The 14885-nt window shown below is 42.8% G+C and overlaps 1 protein-coding gene across 1 annotated transcript in view; it reads right to left on the bottom strand.

Moving 5' to 3' along the window:
- Positions 1-14885, bottom strand: part of DAB2IP (DAB2 interacting protein) — a 157135-nt gene that overhangs the window by 127316 nt on the left and 14934 nt on the right. The window contains exon 2 of the mRNA XM_074161288.1: positions 9673-9776. Within this exon, the coding sequence (XP_074017389.1) occupies positions 9673-9776 (104 nt within the window). The remainder of the gene's footprint in view (positions 1-9672; positions 9777-14885) is intronic.

Genomic DNA, 14885 nt, shown 5'->3' with positions numbered 1-14885 from the left:
GACCATCCGTGTCAGATCTGCCGCTTCAAGTAGCTGCGCTTGGTTTGGAACAACAGTGTCACCACCTGGAGAAACACTCTCACACGAGACAGCACCAGTCTGGGATTTGGGTGGGAAGAGGAAGAAGAAACCACCAAAACAACTTCCAAATGATCTAACTCAGCAGCTCTGCCCAACAGAAAGTGCCATAAGCTCTCCCATCCCTGTTAAAAGTTCAAAGTCAGACACTTCCCCAGGGGTGAACAACCCAGACAAGGTCACTTCCAGCTGGGGTGGAGCATCTCTGACACAATTTCCTCTCACAGCACCAAAGTATGCAGGTGACGTGTGACCCATCTGTCACAATGAATGTTCAAGAAATTATGGCTCAAAATATGCCATATTTATGGCTATTAAAGAGAAGTGCTTAGTCTAAGTGAGAAAAAATATGTCTCAGAAATTAAGTTAAAACTTGGAAGAAATTTATTGATAACCATTCAGTGTTAACTATGTCAATGACACACGTCTATTAATTCTACTGTAATCAATTTAGTATCTAAGCAAATATCTAGTATCCATGAGCTAAAGCAACATTCAATATACAAATTCCCAAATGGAAAAAGTTCAGGGATGAAGGTCCTGATTAAATGGACACTCATGTCCTACTGGAGCTCTTCGAGAGACTCAAATAATACCTTACACTATTCGACTTGTTTTCTGAAAGCACAATATCAGCGCTATTGAAAGAGGGAGAACAGAATGTGTTTATTATCCTACCTTTTATATCTGCAGCACAATTCTTTATCTGTGACCCAGAAACAAATTAAAGGGACGCTGTCAAGTTGTATATTTTAATGGTCGTCTTTTCTCTGTGCTACCAGCAATCTGAGACTTTTTCAATGCCTAGAGGTTTAAACAAATAAAAGCTTTTGTTTGGTTACTTTCTGCCTTTCATTCATTTCACAGAAATGGAAGTAGTCAGATCCATTTGTCTCCCTACAGCCTATTAATTAGTATAGAGTGTTTGCATTTGGGCTTCCAGGGAAGAGTTTGAAATGCTACTGAATTTTTTCCTGTAGTAGTTTTGATCTTTGCAAGAGGTGGCCATTTCTGTTCAAATCATCAAATGGAAGATTCTGAAGAACTGATATAAATCGGAAAAATCCAGTGAGAATTTGAGATTGTTTGTCTGTCTTTGTGGGGGGGAACTAAAAAAAATTGCAACAGATAAAAATACAACAGAACACCTAAGCATATATTAAATTGTGAAATTGCCACAAAACACGTTTTAGAGAGTAAAGGCCCATCAGCTGGACAGTTTTAATCATTTTTACCATTTTAAATGATGCCTTGATTTGGTTTTGTTCCTTATAAGATGATCAGCAGAACTCCCATGCAGTCCCAGGTCTTCTATACAGATTATGAAAGATGGGGAAAGGCATATAATCATTCCATGCCTTAGTTTCCCCATTTATTTGAAGGCATTATGATAAATTGCAACCCCACGGTGACTGCAAGCTTGAATTCATTCAGATTGGCAGAACACTTTAACAGCCTCAGATGAAAGGTGCTACAGAAGTGCCAAGTACTATCACTGTAATTATCATTCAATATACACTGATCAAAAGAATGAAATGTGAATTAGCATTTCCTATTAGCCCTACTTACAGCCTAAATTTTAAATATTCCTCCCATGGGCTCTCTCCATGAAAACATACAGGAACTGTTGGTGTTTCTCATATGGCCGCAACACCGCTTCTACAGGAGTGGAGGAACTGGGGGGATCTAAAGAGAAGAGTCCAAAAACGAAGAGAATAACCCAGGTTTCTCCTACAAAAGCTTGCTCAGGCTCTCCAGGAAGAGCTTGGAGCTGCTTTCTCCCTCTCACTCCCTCCCTGTCTCCCGTCTCTCTCCTGGCACAAGGATGTGATCTCCTCCCGCAGCTCTAAGGATTTTCTGCCATTTCCTTTGGACCCTGAGACCACTCCTCTGAAAACCACGGGGCTTCACACACCCCAGAGCAGTGGGTCCAGCTGCCCTCAAAATATGAGAAAGTGTAAACATTTGGAATAGCTAAATGAAATCCATGGAATCGTGCTAATTTACACCCACCGCTGAGCCAGACAACTTGCTGAAATGTTTGTTTTCCTCTTTCTCACCTGCGAACTACACAGTATTTGACTTTATTTTCCCTAGAAACATAAACACCCCTGTTATCCACTGCCCAGGTCTAACATAGGAAGCAAAAATGTGAGTTTCCCCCCAAGTCCTGAATACATTTCAGCGGTGGTCGGGGCACAGCAATTTAGTGATTCTTGGCCGTTTCCCCTCTCGGTGGAAGCTGCCATCACCGCAGATTAAATAAGGAGGTCTGACTGTGCGCTGTGTGGATCCTTACCCTTGAGGACTGACCAAGCTCTATTAATTCTTCTTATACAAAACATCTAACAGATGCTGACAATAACGGGTCATCTCCATCCTCTCGGTAGTGCCACACAGCAGGGCCAGCCCTGATGCTGCCCGGACAGACCCCGAGGAACAGAGGGCTTTGCTGTCCAACCGTGTCAGTTCGATAGCGATCAAAAGCAGGCCAAAACCGTGCTCCACCCCACCAAAACTAAAACTAATACTTTTAAAGAAGAAGAGCATCCTCAGTGTGTGAATTAAGCTGTTGATGAGCCCTTATGCCTCTTCCTTTCTGTAAAACTGTCCGTTAGACAGCTGCAGGCTCTGAAAGAGAGACCTCCCTGGAACATATTCAGTTCAAAAAGGGGAAAAAAAAAAAAAAATCCATACCCTGCCTTGCTGAGTCCTTTTCAGTGAAGCAGGTCATAGCACCATGTCTTTTATCCTGTCATTCCTGTCTCCTGCTTGATGCACATAATAAATCCACAGTGGTTTGAACCGCAGCTCTGTGCCGAAAGCTGACAATCCCACTTATCTTTAACAACTCCGCCTTCCAGTACCCCCCCAACCGCAAACTCCAAGTTTACTTAGAAAATTTTCAGTGTACAAGGTCGGACTCAAATAGTTAAACATAATATATTTGCAATCAGTGTAATTTCCCAATCCCTGTGCTAGGTAACATGGAGTATGGAAAAAAAAATCTCCTGTGCCTTAACTGGAATTTATCCTATGGCTCATAAAGTACACACGAAAATCGAAGAGCAAATACACCCAGAGATTTACATTAACAGCTGACTTGAAAAAATAAGACAGAGGGCTCTAATTTTAATAGCAAGCAATTACAAATTTGACAACACGTGGTGCTGGCAGAGCAAGTAAGAAAGCCAGGTGTGTCTGACCCGGGAACAGTGACTTGGGAGTCCAGGAAACCACTTACTCATTTTCTCATGACAGCATCAAGTTTGAAGAAGAATATTTAATTCTCTTGAAACTGAAGGAGGATTTCAGTGAAGTATTTAGTAATAGCTTAGGTAGTTGTTAACTGGGAATTAGAAATATTTCCTGGCTTTGCTTCATGATCACATTTAAGCCAGTTGACTTTTCCCTACTTCCGTTTTCCCACCTGTAAAATGAAGGTGCTAATAACCAGCCACTCTGTGGAGAGCCCGGAAAATCCATCAACAACAGATGCTTTAAGAGTACAAAGTCATCATGCTGTTGTTGTACCTGACAAAAAAGCATCTGACAGTCAGGTTAGCACTCCTAATTTTTGCAAAACAGTACCAGTGAGACTAGAAATAACTGCAAATGCTCACAATGACCTCGCTTTTCTTCCAATCCCTAAAATGCTCAGAAACCCAAAGCTTCCGAGCATGTCCTGTTCCACAAACAGTGACTGAATTGACAGATACATTCTCAAAGTAATTTACATATTTCTTGCTGCCACTATCGCTGGTTATCCAATTTCAGCTGCAGTTGACAGTTTAATGATAATAGCTTTCTGTTTATATATCATCTGTGATAATGTTCCTATTCTCCTTAAATTCAGTCCCCGTAAAAGGGGTGCTCTAATGTATGCAGCCACAGACCAAAATGATAGTAATTTTCCCTTCCAGTTGGAATGGTTTAGTAAACAATTACATTTCAATTAAAGAGGGGTGATCACGCTGAGGGAAGCACCATTCAGCTCTTCACATAATACAGGAAGATAAATTCTCCAAAGTCAACCTATTATCATATAATTTACATGACTGCTTTTGGAAAAAAAAAATTAAAACAAAACGGAAAGTAGCGTATATCACACTGGCAAAAACTTGGGAAAAAAATCCTTCAATATCTCGTCCACAGCGGCTTGAAGTAGGATCCCATTATTTAGGATTATGTTCAGTGAAGAGGAATGGTAGAAGGGTTACTCACTTTCATCTCTCCAGGAGTTTCCATTTACTGGTATGCCATTAGTATTTAATACTTCATTTATCAAGGATTAAAATCAGGATAGATGGAGGAATGCCATAAGAGTGGCTTATAACGTATCGCTGTAAATTCAGCTGGGTACCCAAACCAAACAGGCAGAAAACAAGTTAACATTACAAGCAGGAGAAGAACTAAAACCTAAAAAGATTTCCTATTTCTTTGTGACTATAAATGCTTCATTATTTAAGGGCCTGAAAGGCAAAGCAATGACAAGTGAACCACAAAGGAAAGCTCCTGCTCCAAGACATCACACTCGAAGAGCAGAACAACAGACAACAAGCAGACGACAAAGGAACACAAGAAAACAAGATGATACTCATCCTCATGACTGACAACGAGAGCGGGTTTATGCCACTGCATTTGGCCTTTGAAGCTTCCCTGAGAATTGTTTCCCTTCCAATCCAATTTAGACAATGCCATGGATGGGCAGCTATAAGGCTATAAGCCTCACACAGCTTATAGCCACAATGTGCTTCGCTTTGGTTTTGTTGGGGTTTTTTTGTAGCCAATGTGGCTTCAACCAGAAGAAACACAGAAGTGTTTTCTGAGATCCTGGAAAGCAAACGATTGAGAGTAGAACTAAGGATTAAAGGTCTGGAGAGAAGAAAATCCTAAACCCTATCTAGAGAGAGTATAGAGATGCTTCCTCAGACACAGGTCTGTAAGAAAGGCAAAGAGCCATTTTCAAACCATTTAAAAATACTGAGACTACACACATTATATTAATTCTCTCTGTTTGGAAGGAGGGTCCTTGCCCTCAGTCAGCCAGGCAGACTTACAGCGAGAGATCATTCCGGTTTCTGGATCCAAACACTTAGTTCAACTCTTCTGCACGAATGCTTTGACAATTTAGATTTCTGCTTGGCCTGGGATATTTGCAGAGAGGACTACATAAATCAGGCTCTAATTAAAGCAGTCAATAGATGGCAGTACTCTAATGAGATGGGAGAGAAGTCATCACACAGCAAGTCTCAACAATCCCACCCTCGCTCAGATTTCCCTGCAAGGTGGGGAGAGCAAGAAGATTTAATACCCAGCAGAATTTCCCATCTTCTGGTCCCTGTGTCTGATAACATAAAACACAAATCTCAGGTTAACCCACCTCACACCTTCAGCTATTTGGATTCCACGCCGAAAGGCAAAACGCCTCTCTCTGTCCTCCTAACAGGTAAATGCCAGTCAGCAGCAAGGCATCACTCACCTCCCCTTGGGCATGGAGAAGAGCCCAGCTTTTGCCCTCGAGGACGCTGGTGTCTCAGCTCTTGAGTGTTATCAGCTGCTGCCAATTACCCATTCTCAGTGGAGACAACTCCAGGTCACTACATAACGAGGCAACATTTTAACTGACATCTCATGCTAAGTTAAGCCTTCTATCTTTCTTTTTCTATCCTTAGATATTGACTTCTCTTGAAGCACTTTTTAATTTTAGTTAATTAGGGGCAGAATCATGACAAATAGGAAAGGTTCCAACAAGACTATTTAACACTAAAGATGTCTCCTGCAAACGTGTGTGAGGACAGTCAGTCTCTTCTGTGAGTGCATCAGATATAATAAATTCATGAGGACTAGATTTCCCTGCTTATATTTAAGTTTTATACTGACATGCACCAAATGGACTGTTCCCAGACACCAGTGCAGCAGTCAGAAAGGTTTCTTCTAGTCCACACAAAGCTGTGTGTAGCTGCCGATGTGAAGCACATTCATGGCTTTCCAATCAGACATAGACTAAACACTGGATGCTGAGCTTGGTGCTCGGAGCAGATTCAGAATCAGGGACCTCAGATGAGTGGTCACTTGCATTAGCGGCTTGGATTCATTAGACAACATGAGATCATACAAAGCTCTGATAGCACAGAAGTCAAGTGAGGTGGGTTTACATAGAAAATAATCATTTTACAACATGAGATAACTAGGACTGGGGAAGAATTTTCCATGTTTAAGAAGCTCCATTAAAAATTTATTTCTGTAGAAGGCATATGAACAGCTCATTCACATACTAAGATGTAGAAATCTTAAGGCTTGATTTTCAAGGTTATATTTTATAACTCAAAAAAATAATAATCATGAGCTACTGTTTTCCAAAGATTCTACAAAAACCATTTTTATGCCCCATTAACTGTAACTTGGCAAAGTTCTGTATGGGAAGGGAACACTTCCACCCTAGTTTGCTTTAGATTTCAAATGAAAGCAAGCAACTGGGAGTGCGACGCTGTCAAAATAGCTGGATCCAGTGGCTCCTGAGCTTACTAGTGCCTTGGAGACTCAACAGCAGAAGGATGGAGATGTCAGGGAAGAACAATCAGCTGTAAAATATGAAAAGCTTACAACATCAAAACCTGCAGCAGCAGGCTCAAAAGTAATAATCCCATTACCACTAAACTAAAGCACTAATTACTATTCCCAGTGGCTGGAGTGGACTGACTGCTAATGTTCCTCTGGTTAATGAAGGAAGGTGAGGGAGAATATATTTCTTAAGTCAGACATCTGCTGAAATCTGGGCAGCCATAAAAACTATGTACGTAATGAAGCCATTCATATTAATGGCAATAACATTCGGAGGGCTGAGTAGGAACAGAAATGAGATAATAGTGGATTGTAACTCAGAGAAGAAAAATGCTCTGTATTATCCATGTGATGACGGCCCCTATTTAATCCATCCTGGATCACAGAGCCAGTCAAAGCAAGCAACCACATCCCATACAGGCTGTTTCACTAACAAGAGCTAACCTGCTTAAAGACAGGAATAATTTCTCTAAAAACATAAAGCAGGATATATACCACTGGAAAAGGAATAAATACCATTTTATTTTCACTGACTGCAAGTACACTACGAAAAATACTCCCAAATCCTCTGTCTTGTGAAGAATCCTGATTTTCCCATCATTCTTTGCCTTTTTCATCAACAAGTAGTACATTGTTTAAGGTTCAAAGATACTCATTTATTGAGGCAGAAGGATTGTGATAAATGAAAGGCACAAAGCAAAAGCATGCCTATTCAGTTAGCTTCATGTCTTTCTGTCTGCCTTGCTCAGAAGTTTAGAGCATTTGTAACTGATAATCAATTCAGACAGAGGGCACATGGCTTGTGGAACAAGGGGGTTAGAGAAAAAAAATTAGTTTCCCTCTTGGCATTGAAAGAAGATGCACCTTGTTTAGCAAAAAGGTGATACCACAAGGGGAATCAGACCAAAAGATGATCCCTCTGTGCTCTGACCTGTTCGAGCAGGGAGCTGTTAGGAGAACGACTTTCGTCAGCTCCAGAAAAAGAAAACCAAACATGCCCCTACGGGAAATGCTTAAAGCCATATCCTACTCCATTGCTTCTCTGTTCCATTGCCTTCAGTATTCGCCACATCCTGTACACGCTCCTTCCAAACAGAACTCATCTCCCACCATCCACTCACTGTTTTCATCACTTCTTCCCGTTCCATTTAGCAAACAGGGCAGTATCAAAACCCACGCTCTCATATATTCAGCATGTGTTTGCATATAAAGGCTACAAAATTGAGCTCCACAGAGAATGTTACGCATTCACAAACTTACAATTTATAGAACTAGGATAAACTACTTGGACAAGCTGCTATTAATGACTCATTCACTAGTGCAAACGTTCTCAGGTGAACTGGGTGTGCTCAGATTTTTTTTAAGGTTGCACCATTGCCTTTCCTTTGCAATTCTGGTTCTGCCCATCCAGGTTTGTTATGAAGTAGCTGAGCCTGTAAAGTAGGTGTGGCCTGGAAAGAAAACCTATAAACATACACTGCGAAAAACAGCTCCAAGACCATTTGCCTCCTCTCTGCATAAATATAACTGAGTGCAAACTTACTATCCACAGATATCAGACATTTTGCTCTTGAAAATATAACCACCTGATTGCCTTGGCCATCGCTCATACCGGGTGTATCCATCTCCAGCTGTGTATACTTTATGGTTGTATTTATTTTTTAAAATCTCTAAATAGATTTCTCTCTTACTATTACTGGAGGTTGCCCCAAATGCCACCCAAAAGACCTCGGTAACTTCAGCTGATTACAAAGCCTCCCAGGGCGCTATTGCATTAACTATAGGCGTGTCCAGGCTGATGATGCATTAGGAAACAAGCCAAACAGCTACTCTCAGCTGCACGTTTATTGCTCACTTTCAAAAAAAAAATGTTTTGATCCCACCATTGCACTTCTATTTGTCAGCTGAGTGTACTCCTAACTTGAATAATTACTTGGACTTGATATCATTCGTTAGATAACACAATCCTTGTGGTAAAAATGACTGTGACCCACTTGAGAAGTCTATCTACTATCTGCAGGATGTTAGAGAGATGACTTTTATCAGTGGGAGGCAGTGATAAATACCACTGTGCACATTCTAACTAAAGAAGAAACAAAGACTTTTAACTCACTCCAGAACTGATCTCCAAGGCATGAGAGGGACTATCTTCTAAAGCTACGAGCCAGCCCGAACATCTGATCTTGTGGGAGTGCGGAGAGGGTAGGGAGAGGGAGTCCTGTGTTTAAACTCATCACACATCCTCATACTGCACTGAAACTGCCGGCAGCTACTCCATCGTCCACAGCATCATGGAGCTACGGCTCAGCACCAGCAGATTCCCCCGTCAGCCACTGGCTCTGACTTCTTCGGGTCTTTGGTTCCCTTCTGTAAAATGGACACAGTAGCGCCCTTCCCCATGGAGCAAAAAGACCCTGTTTATCCTATTGATCACTGCTATTCACGTTAGTGGTGCCGCTCTGTTCCACTCCCAAATGACTTCCCGTTCTTTACATAACTGCTCTCACAACAAACCAGCGATATTAGTAGAGCATCTCAAAGCAAAAGGATTGAAGAAGTGGAAAAAAGTGAATGGCTCCTCTAGGCTCCTGCTGGGAGAGGGTACCAGGCTCTGGGGAATCACCCACTCGGCAGTTTTTCTGTTAGTTAATGACAGGTTTTACTACAGGAGATGTTCTCTTCTACAGGAGTACGAGGATGTACTGTACCAGTTGCAGCCCAGTAAATACATCTATGAATATACTGCACTGCCTAGGATTTACAAAGGAAACCTCACCAGGCAAGTCTCTCAAGAGAAGTAACTTACCCAAACCTGCTCTAGATTCAAATTCAAATCTGGCTGCTTTACCAAGAAATATTTTACAGTTGCTTATTGCTAAGAGTATCCAACAACACCACATTTACTTAAAAACAAGCAATCGAGTAGTTTCACATGCACCACCTCTTCCCTCGGGATGAGTAAGTTCCCTAGAAGCCCTGTAATAATCATTATGGTGCCCTAACAATCGTTAAGATGGGGCAGACACTCACCGTGACCCGGAAGGGCGTCGTGGCAGCAGGCTCCATGGTGGGGTTCTTCTCAGTGACCCCGCTGGGCATGCTGCGCCTCTGCCCGCACCGCTCCGGGGGGGACTCTGTGGAGAGGACAGAAAATAAAGGACAATTACAAACACGCAAGCAGAGGAACGGGCCGGGAACACCAGGAGGCCGTGCAAAACGGGGCTTCTTCCTTTGAGATGCCCTTGCAAACGAGCCACTGTATCTGCTCCTATTTCCCACAGCCGCCTGGAACTATCTACAAAACTTTCACCTTCAACAATTAGCATTTTTTATACAACTGTAAGCTTCAGATAATGCCTGACAGGTTGGCATTATCATTATTTCCAGTATGCAGATAGGTAAACAGAAAATGTATTGAGCCGAGTGAGAATTATATGCAAAGTACAGATCCGTGCACTTGTGGACTTGATAATCCTAAGGGAAACTGCTAATGGGGTTACAGGCACAGGATGCTTATGTTCCCTCTCTAATTCCTGTAGCAATTTGCTTTGTAACCAGGAAAAAAATTATTAAATCCTGCATTTGCTAAAATATAAAATGTAGATAGGAATACTTACCTCCTGCTGGTGAGGAAGGGAGGGGGCTGACGAGGCTAAATTAACAAATATACCTAACACTGAGAAGATTTAGAAAGATATTAGGTAAGGTCAGCAACGGCATTATGAGGCGGTGTTTCCTCAGTTCACAAACCCTCTTTGAAAGTACCACAGGGCTCATAAAAATAGATCTATTTCCAAGCTGCCATTCAATGGTGCTCAGATCTTGTAATAGGCTTCCCTTCTCGAACCGTTCCAGAGTCCTTATTAGCCCAGCATTCCCATCACACGAAAGGTGATCTCATCTCCATCCTGTTGATCAGGAAGCCTAGAAAACGGGCAGGGCCTGGGGTTATGGTCATTTAGTGATAATTTCAATTAAAACAATCAGGTGTCCCGACTACAGCATTCTCAGGAGCGGACACATGACACGAGGGCAGAGGAAGGCTCTCCGGGAGGCGAGGAGGCTCCCTCGTCGGTACAATCTTCTGGATGAATCTACGTGGGTAGAGATCTGCGAGAGGCTTTGCAGCTTGAGAAAATGCCTTTATATAGAGCTCTACAGCAAGGCAGGAAGGTTAGAAGCAACAGCTCAATCGTTTATGAGCAGAATTTAAGCCCATGTAACGTGTCAGGAGTAAAAAAGAAAGGCCTGGGCAAATCTCCCAGCAGCGCGCCTTCGTTTTCAAACCCCAGTTCCTTTGCTGCTCCTTCGGGGGGGAGCACACCCCGCTCTTTTAAGCCAAATGCTTCTTTTCTGCTTGTCCCAGCCCTGCAAGTGCCGCTGACCACATCCAACGGTGGGATCTCTGCAATTTTCACTCACAGCCAGCATTCTGGGGACATGAGGAATTTTTACATTCAAAACCAGCCCAAAACTGTGTAAGAATTCTCAAAATACTTTTTACTTATGAAAAAGTAAACAAATACCAGGTGGTATCTAAATACACTGGTAAGGTGTAAGCCGAGGAAAGGCTTTTGTCAAAAACTGTCTTCTTTTGGCCTTTTTTTTTGCCACACTCTAATACATGTCAAAATATTGTCCTCTGCCATCAAACCATGGTCTCCTGAACACAGAATAGTGCAAACTTTGCAGAAGATGAATGAAGCTTATACTTCTTATTCTCCCAGGCCCCAGAATCTTCTCTACTCTTTTATTTATCCACATCCACTGGGGTGGAATTTTGTTAACTGAATTTCTCTCTTTCTGTAGGCTTTTTTTCCACAAATAAACTGACAGATTTTGTCCTTCATGTCACCTTATCAACAAACCCTTCTGATCTACAGAAATCCGTATGACTCGTGAAAGACAGTGTCTAGATATGTAAGACTGAGTTATTTACTTAATGATACGAAATCCAAGCAAAGGCAACAGTAATCAGCAATTTCAGAATGACACTGAAAAGCAGATTTTTCACACAGTTGTTCTCCTCTTTTTTGAAAACAAATTTTAAAATGAAGTGGAAATAAATATTGGGGGAATTCCTTCTAATACACAATTTCCCAGGCAGCAGGCATGCCAGTGACTATTACTACATTGCTAGGATTCTTGGTTGGGAATGAGAGAATACCTGCTGCAAAAGGAAATGAGGAGGCCGACTGCTAGAGCGAGGCTTCTACAAATTAGTATGCAAAGAAATCTAAAGATGGAACAACCTATACTTCAGAATGTCTCAGACAATGATGTTCTCATAACTAGTGTAACTTAGAGGTGGTTTGTTTGCCAACTCTCAGCCTCTGCAACCTGCAATTTGCTGCCATCAGGTCTTGGCAAGGAGGGTTGTCCCTTTAGCAAGGTTGTCCCCTTCCCAATAAGAAATAACTTCTTACTTCCCAGTAAGAAATAACTAATACCTGCAATTCCACTCAACAATTCCTGAGATGTACCTTGAACTACTCCGAAAGGACAGATTGTGAGATTCCACCCATGGATGGGTGAAGTCCCTGTTCAGTGACATCTTCCTCAGTTGCAAATCCTGCCCATAATTCCATAATTCCTCCCCAGCGGCCACGTAACCTGCATGAGAGCCAGACTGCCAAAATCAGCCAGTTTGTGGCTTCCACAGCTTCCAGACAAGCCTTCTCATGTCTTGGCCACTTTGAATCTCAAGGAGGCAATCAAGTCCTTTGGTGCCATCTCCTTCCACACTAAGGCTCCCACCCTACTCCTTTGAACAGTGGCCGCCTTTTTTTTTTTTTGGACTGTCATAAAGAAACTATTTGATTACAGCGTTTTGAAAGTGAAGAAGCTGCTTTGCATTTTCTTAATGACCAGAAAAATAAACCTCGTTTAAAGCAATTCTCTTAGACCTGGCTGGAAAACAGGAATGGTGGGATGGTGTCAAAAGCAGCTGTGGGAAATGACCTTCCCGGAGGCTCTCGGCACAGGCACGGAGCCGTGCTCCCAGCCCCACACACCGCTTGCCTTCAGCACGCAGGGAAAGTACTTGCTGTTCCTCAGCGGTGTTACAGCACCATCGATTTGCACCACAGCGGTTTGTCAGACCAAAGTGCACCATTGTCTCACTTTTGGTAACCTCTCCATCTGCTTCCTCTTCCAACCACACAGGCCAGACCTCTTCAGAGAAAGGGAGAGCGTGTCATGACCCAGGGCTGATTAGTATCTGGGTCTGATTGCACTCAAGTCACAAACTGTACTCTTAAATTCTTACTTCATCATTAAAATATACCCAAGGCTGAGCCAGCAAACACATCGGTTTGACCCAGGCCAAAATACAGAGATGGGGTAGGACCTAAAGCCTCCCGGTTTTTCTTAAGCTTATGGTTCATAAAGTGTTTAGAGTCAAACCTCCATTTTAGCTTAGTTTAAGCACTGTGGGTATCGCTGGTGAGGGGAGGCTTTGCAGGAGAGACGCGTTACAAAACTCTTTATAAGAAACCCGAAATAACTAGAAGGAGGGTTGGGTGTGGGTGTTTGGGGCGAGGCGGGGGGAGCTGTTTGTTTTAAAGGGAAGTAAAAATAGCTTACAGGTAAATTAGTAACTCCTAACTACCAGAAATGTAGAACAGCTTTACATAGCGAACAGTATGAACACATAAGGGTTTGAACTGCCCTTTTTACTTCTCCAGGGTTAGGGGAAAAGTCCTAAGCCAGGTCACCGGCATTAGCCGTGTCTGCTACAGCAGGCTCCACGTGAAAGGTCGCTGCAAGGCAATAATAAAAACTCTCTCCATAAGCCACTAGGGGCTGAAAAAGAAATGTCTTAATTGACAGCAGAGGATATTTAAGTTAGACACTGGAAAAAAGTCTTCTCTTGACACGAACAGTTATAGGTTGGAATTGATATACGTTCAAGCCTCTCTTAACCCTTTCTGGGGCAGAGCTCTCCCTGTCAGGTGAGGTTCGGGTACAAGGAGCTTCCTCCTCCCCCATCTCCTGGGGCAGACGGATACCGGATGATCTCCTGGAATCCCTTCCAGCCTTATTTTCAGTGATTTCTGACAAATTTGCCTACTTGTACATAAAACAAGCAAGCTACAAGAGATCAGATTCAGTATCTGACTTCAGCCTTTTCTTCACAACCCCTTCGCACACCTTCCTCCTCTCCTGGACTCCACTTCTGGCTGGACAGACTCCTCTGGCAGTTCTGTTACACCCCTCAAGCTGTAGCCTCTGTTACAGCCCCACAGTCTGACCCTGGGGACAGTTTAATGCTTTTCATCAGGTTCATAATTGATAAAAACCTTGGAAATCCCATGGGAACACTGCAAGGTTTCACCGATGAATGTCTGCCATCCATTTTGTATTCCAAGATAAAGGATTCCAGAGCGAGGAGCAGCGTTACTGCAGGCAGCTAACCACGGAATGACATTTCCAGAAGCACTTAGTATTATCAGATAACATCCTCACTAGACAGTGAATTTCTCTGTTAGCTAAATACTATCTCTCAGCTCATAGAAATTCCAGGATTATACCTTCATTTGTCCATTTATTTGTTCTAGATCAGATTTGATCCGAGGACTTAAACGCACAGTCTCTCGGGATGCTATTTGCTCTCTCGAAGTCCTGAACTTGTTATGAACTTAAAACCTCCAAATCTTTCTTTTATGACACAGAGGCCTGAAAATCACCGAAGCAACAGTCTATTAAATGAGGATTATGGTGCAGGCACACCGGATCTGGAAAGGGAGGGAAGCCCCATTGCCCAGCAGCAGAGATGCCACTGAGCAGAAATGGGTGCCCACAAAAGGGGATGGTTTCTGACCCCCTGTCATTTCCACCAGCCCCCAAGGCAATACCCTAATAAAGGGTGGGAAATGTACAGGGGAGCAATAAGAAGTTGACAAATTACTGTTGGAGAACTGAGTCAGGCAGGCCCACCTAAGTATATTACCCCTCCTTTGAGAAGCTCTTAAAAATCTCAGAATTAGACTGGAAAAGGTTCATAAGTCACTCTGAGGCGGCCATCCCCATAGAAGTTCCTCATCTAATTTTCTCCTTATCGTTGGTGGCATTTTCCCTGCACTTTTCGAAGCTTGCCCAATGATAACGAGTCATTTCTACTCACACGCTGTTTAACTCCCACCCTGCCTGCGGCAGAACCCCGCTCCTGTGGGCCCTCCCAACCCTTTTTCAGGAACACGCACTGAATCTCTTCAGTGTCCGCCGCAGACGGAGGCTGAGCT

This window comes from Numenius arquata, chromosome 19 (genome assembly GCF_964106895.1).
Source record: "Numenius arquata chromosome 19, bNumArq3.hap1.1, whole genome shotgun sequence".
Lineage (NCBI taxonomy): Eukaryota > Metazoa > Chordata > Aves > Charadriiformes > Scolopacidae > Numenius > Numenius arquata.
The sequence above is the reverse complement of the archived record's forward strand: the minus strand, read 5'-3'. Positions and strand labels throughout refer to the sequence as shown.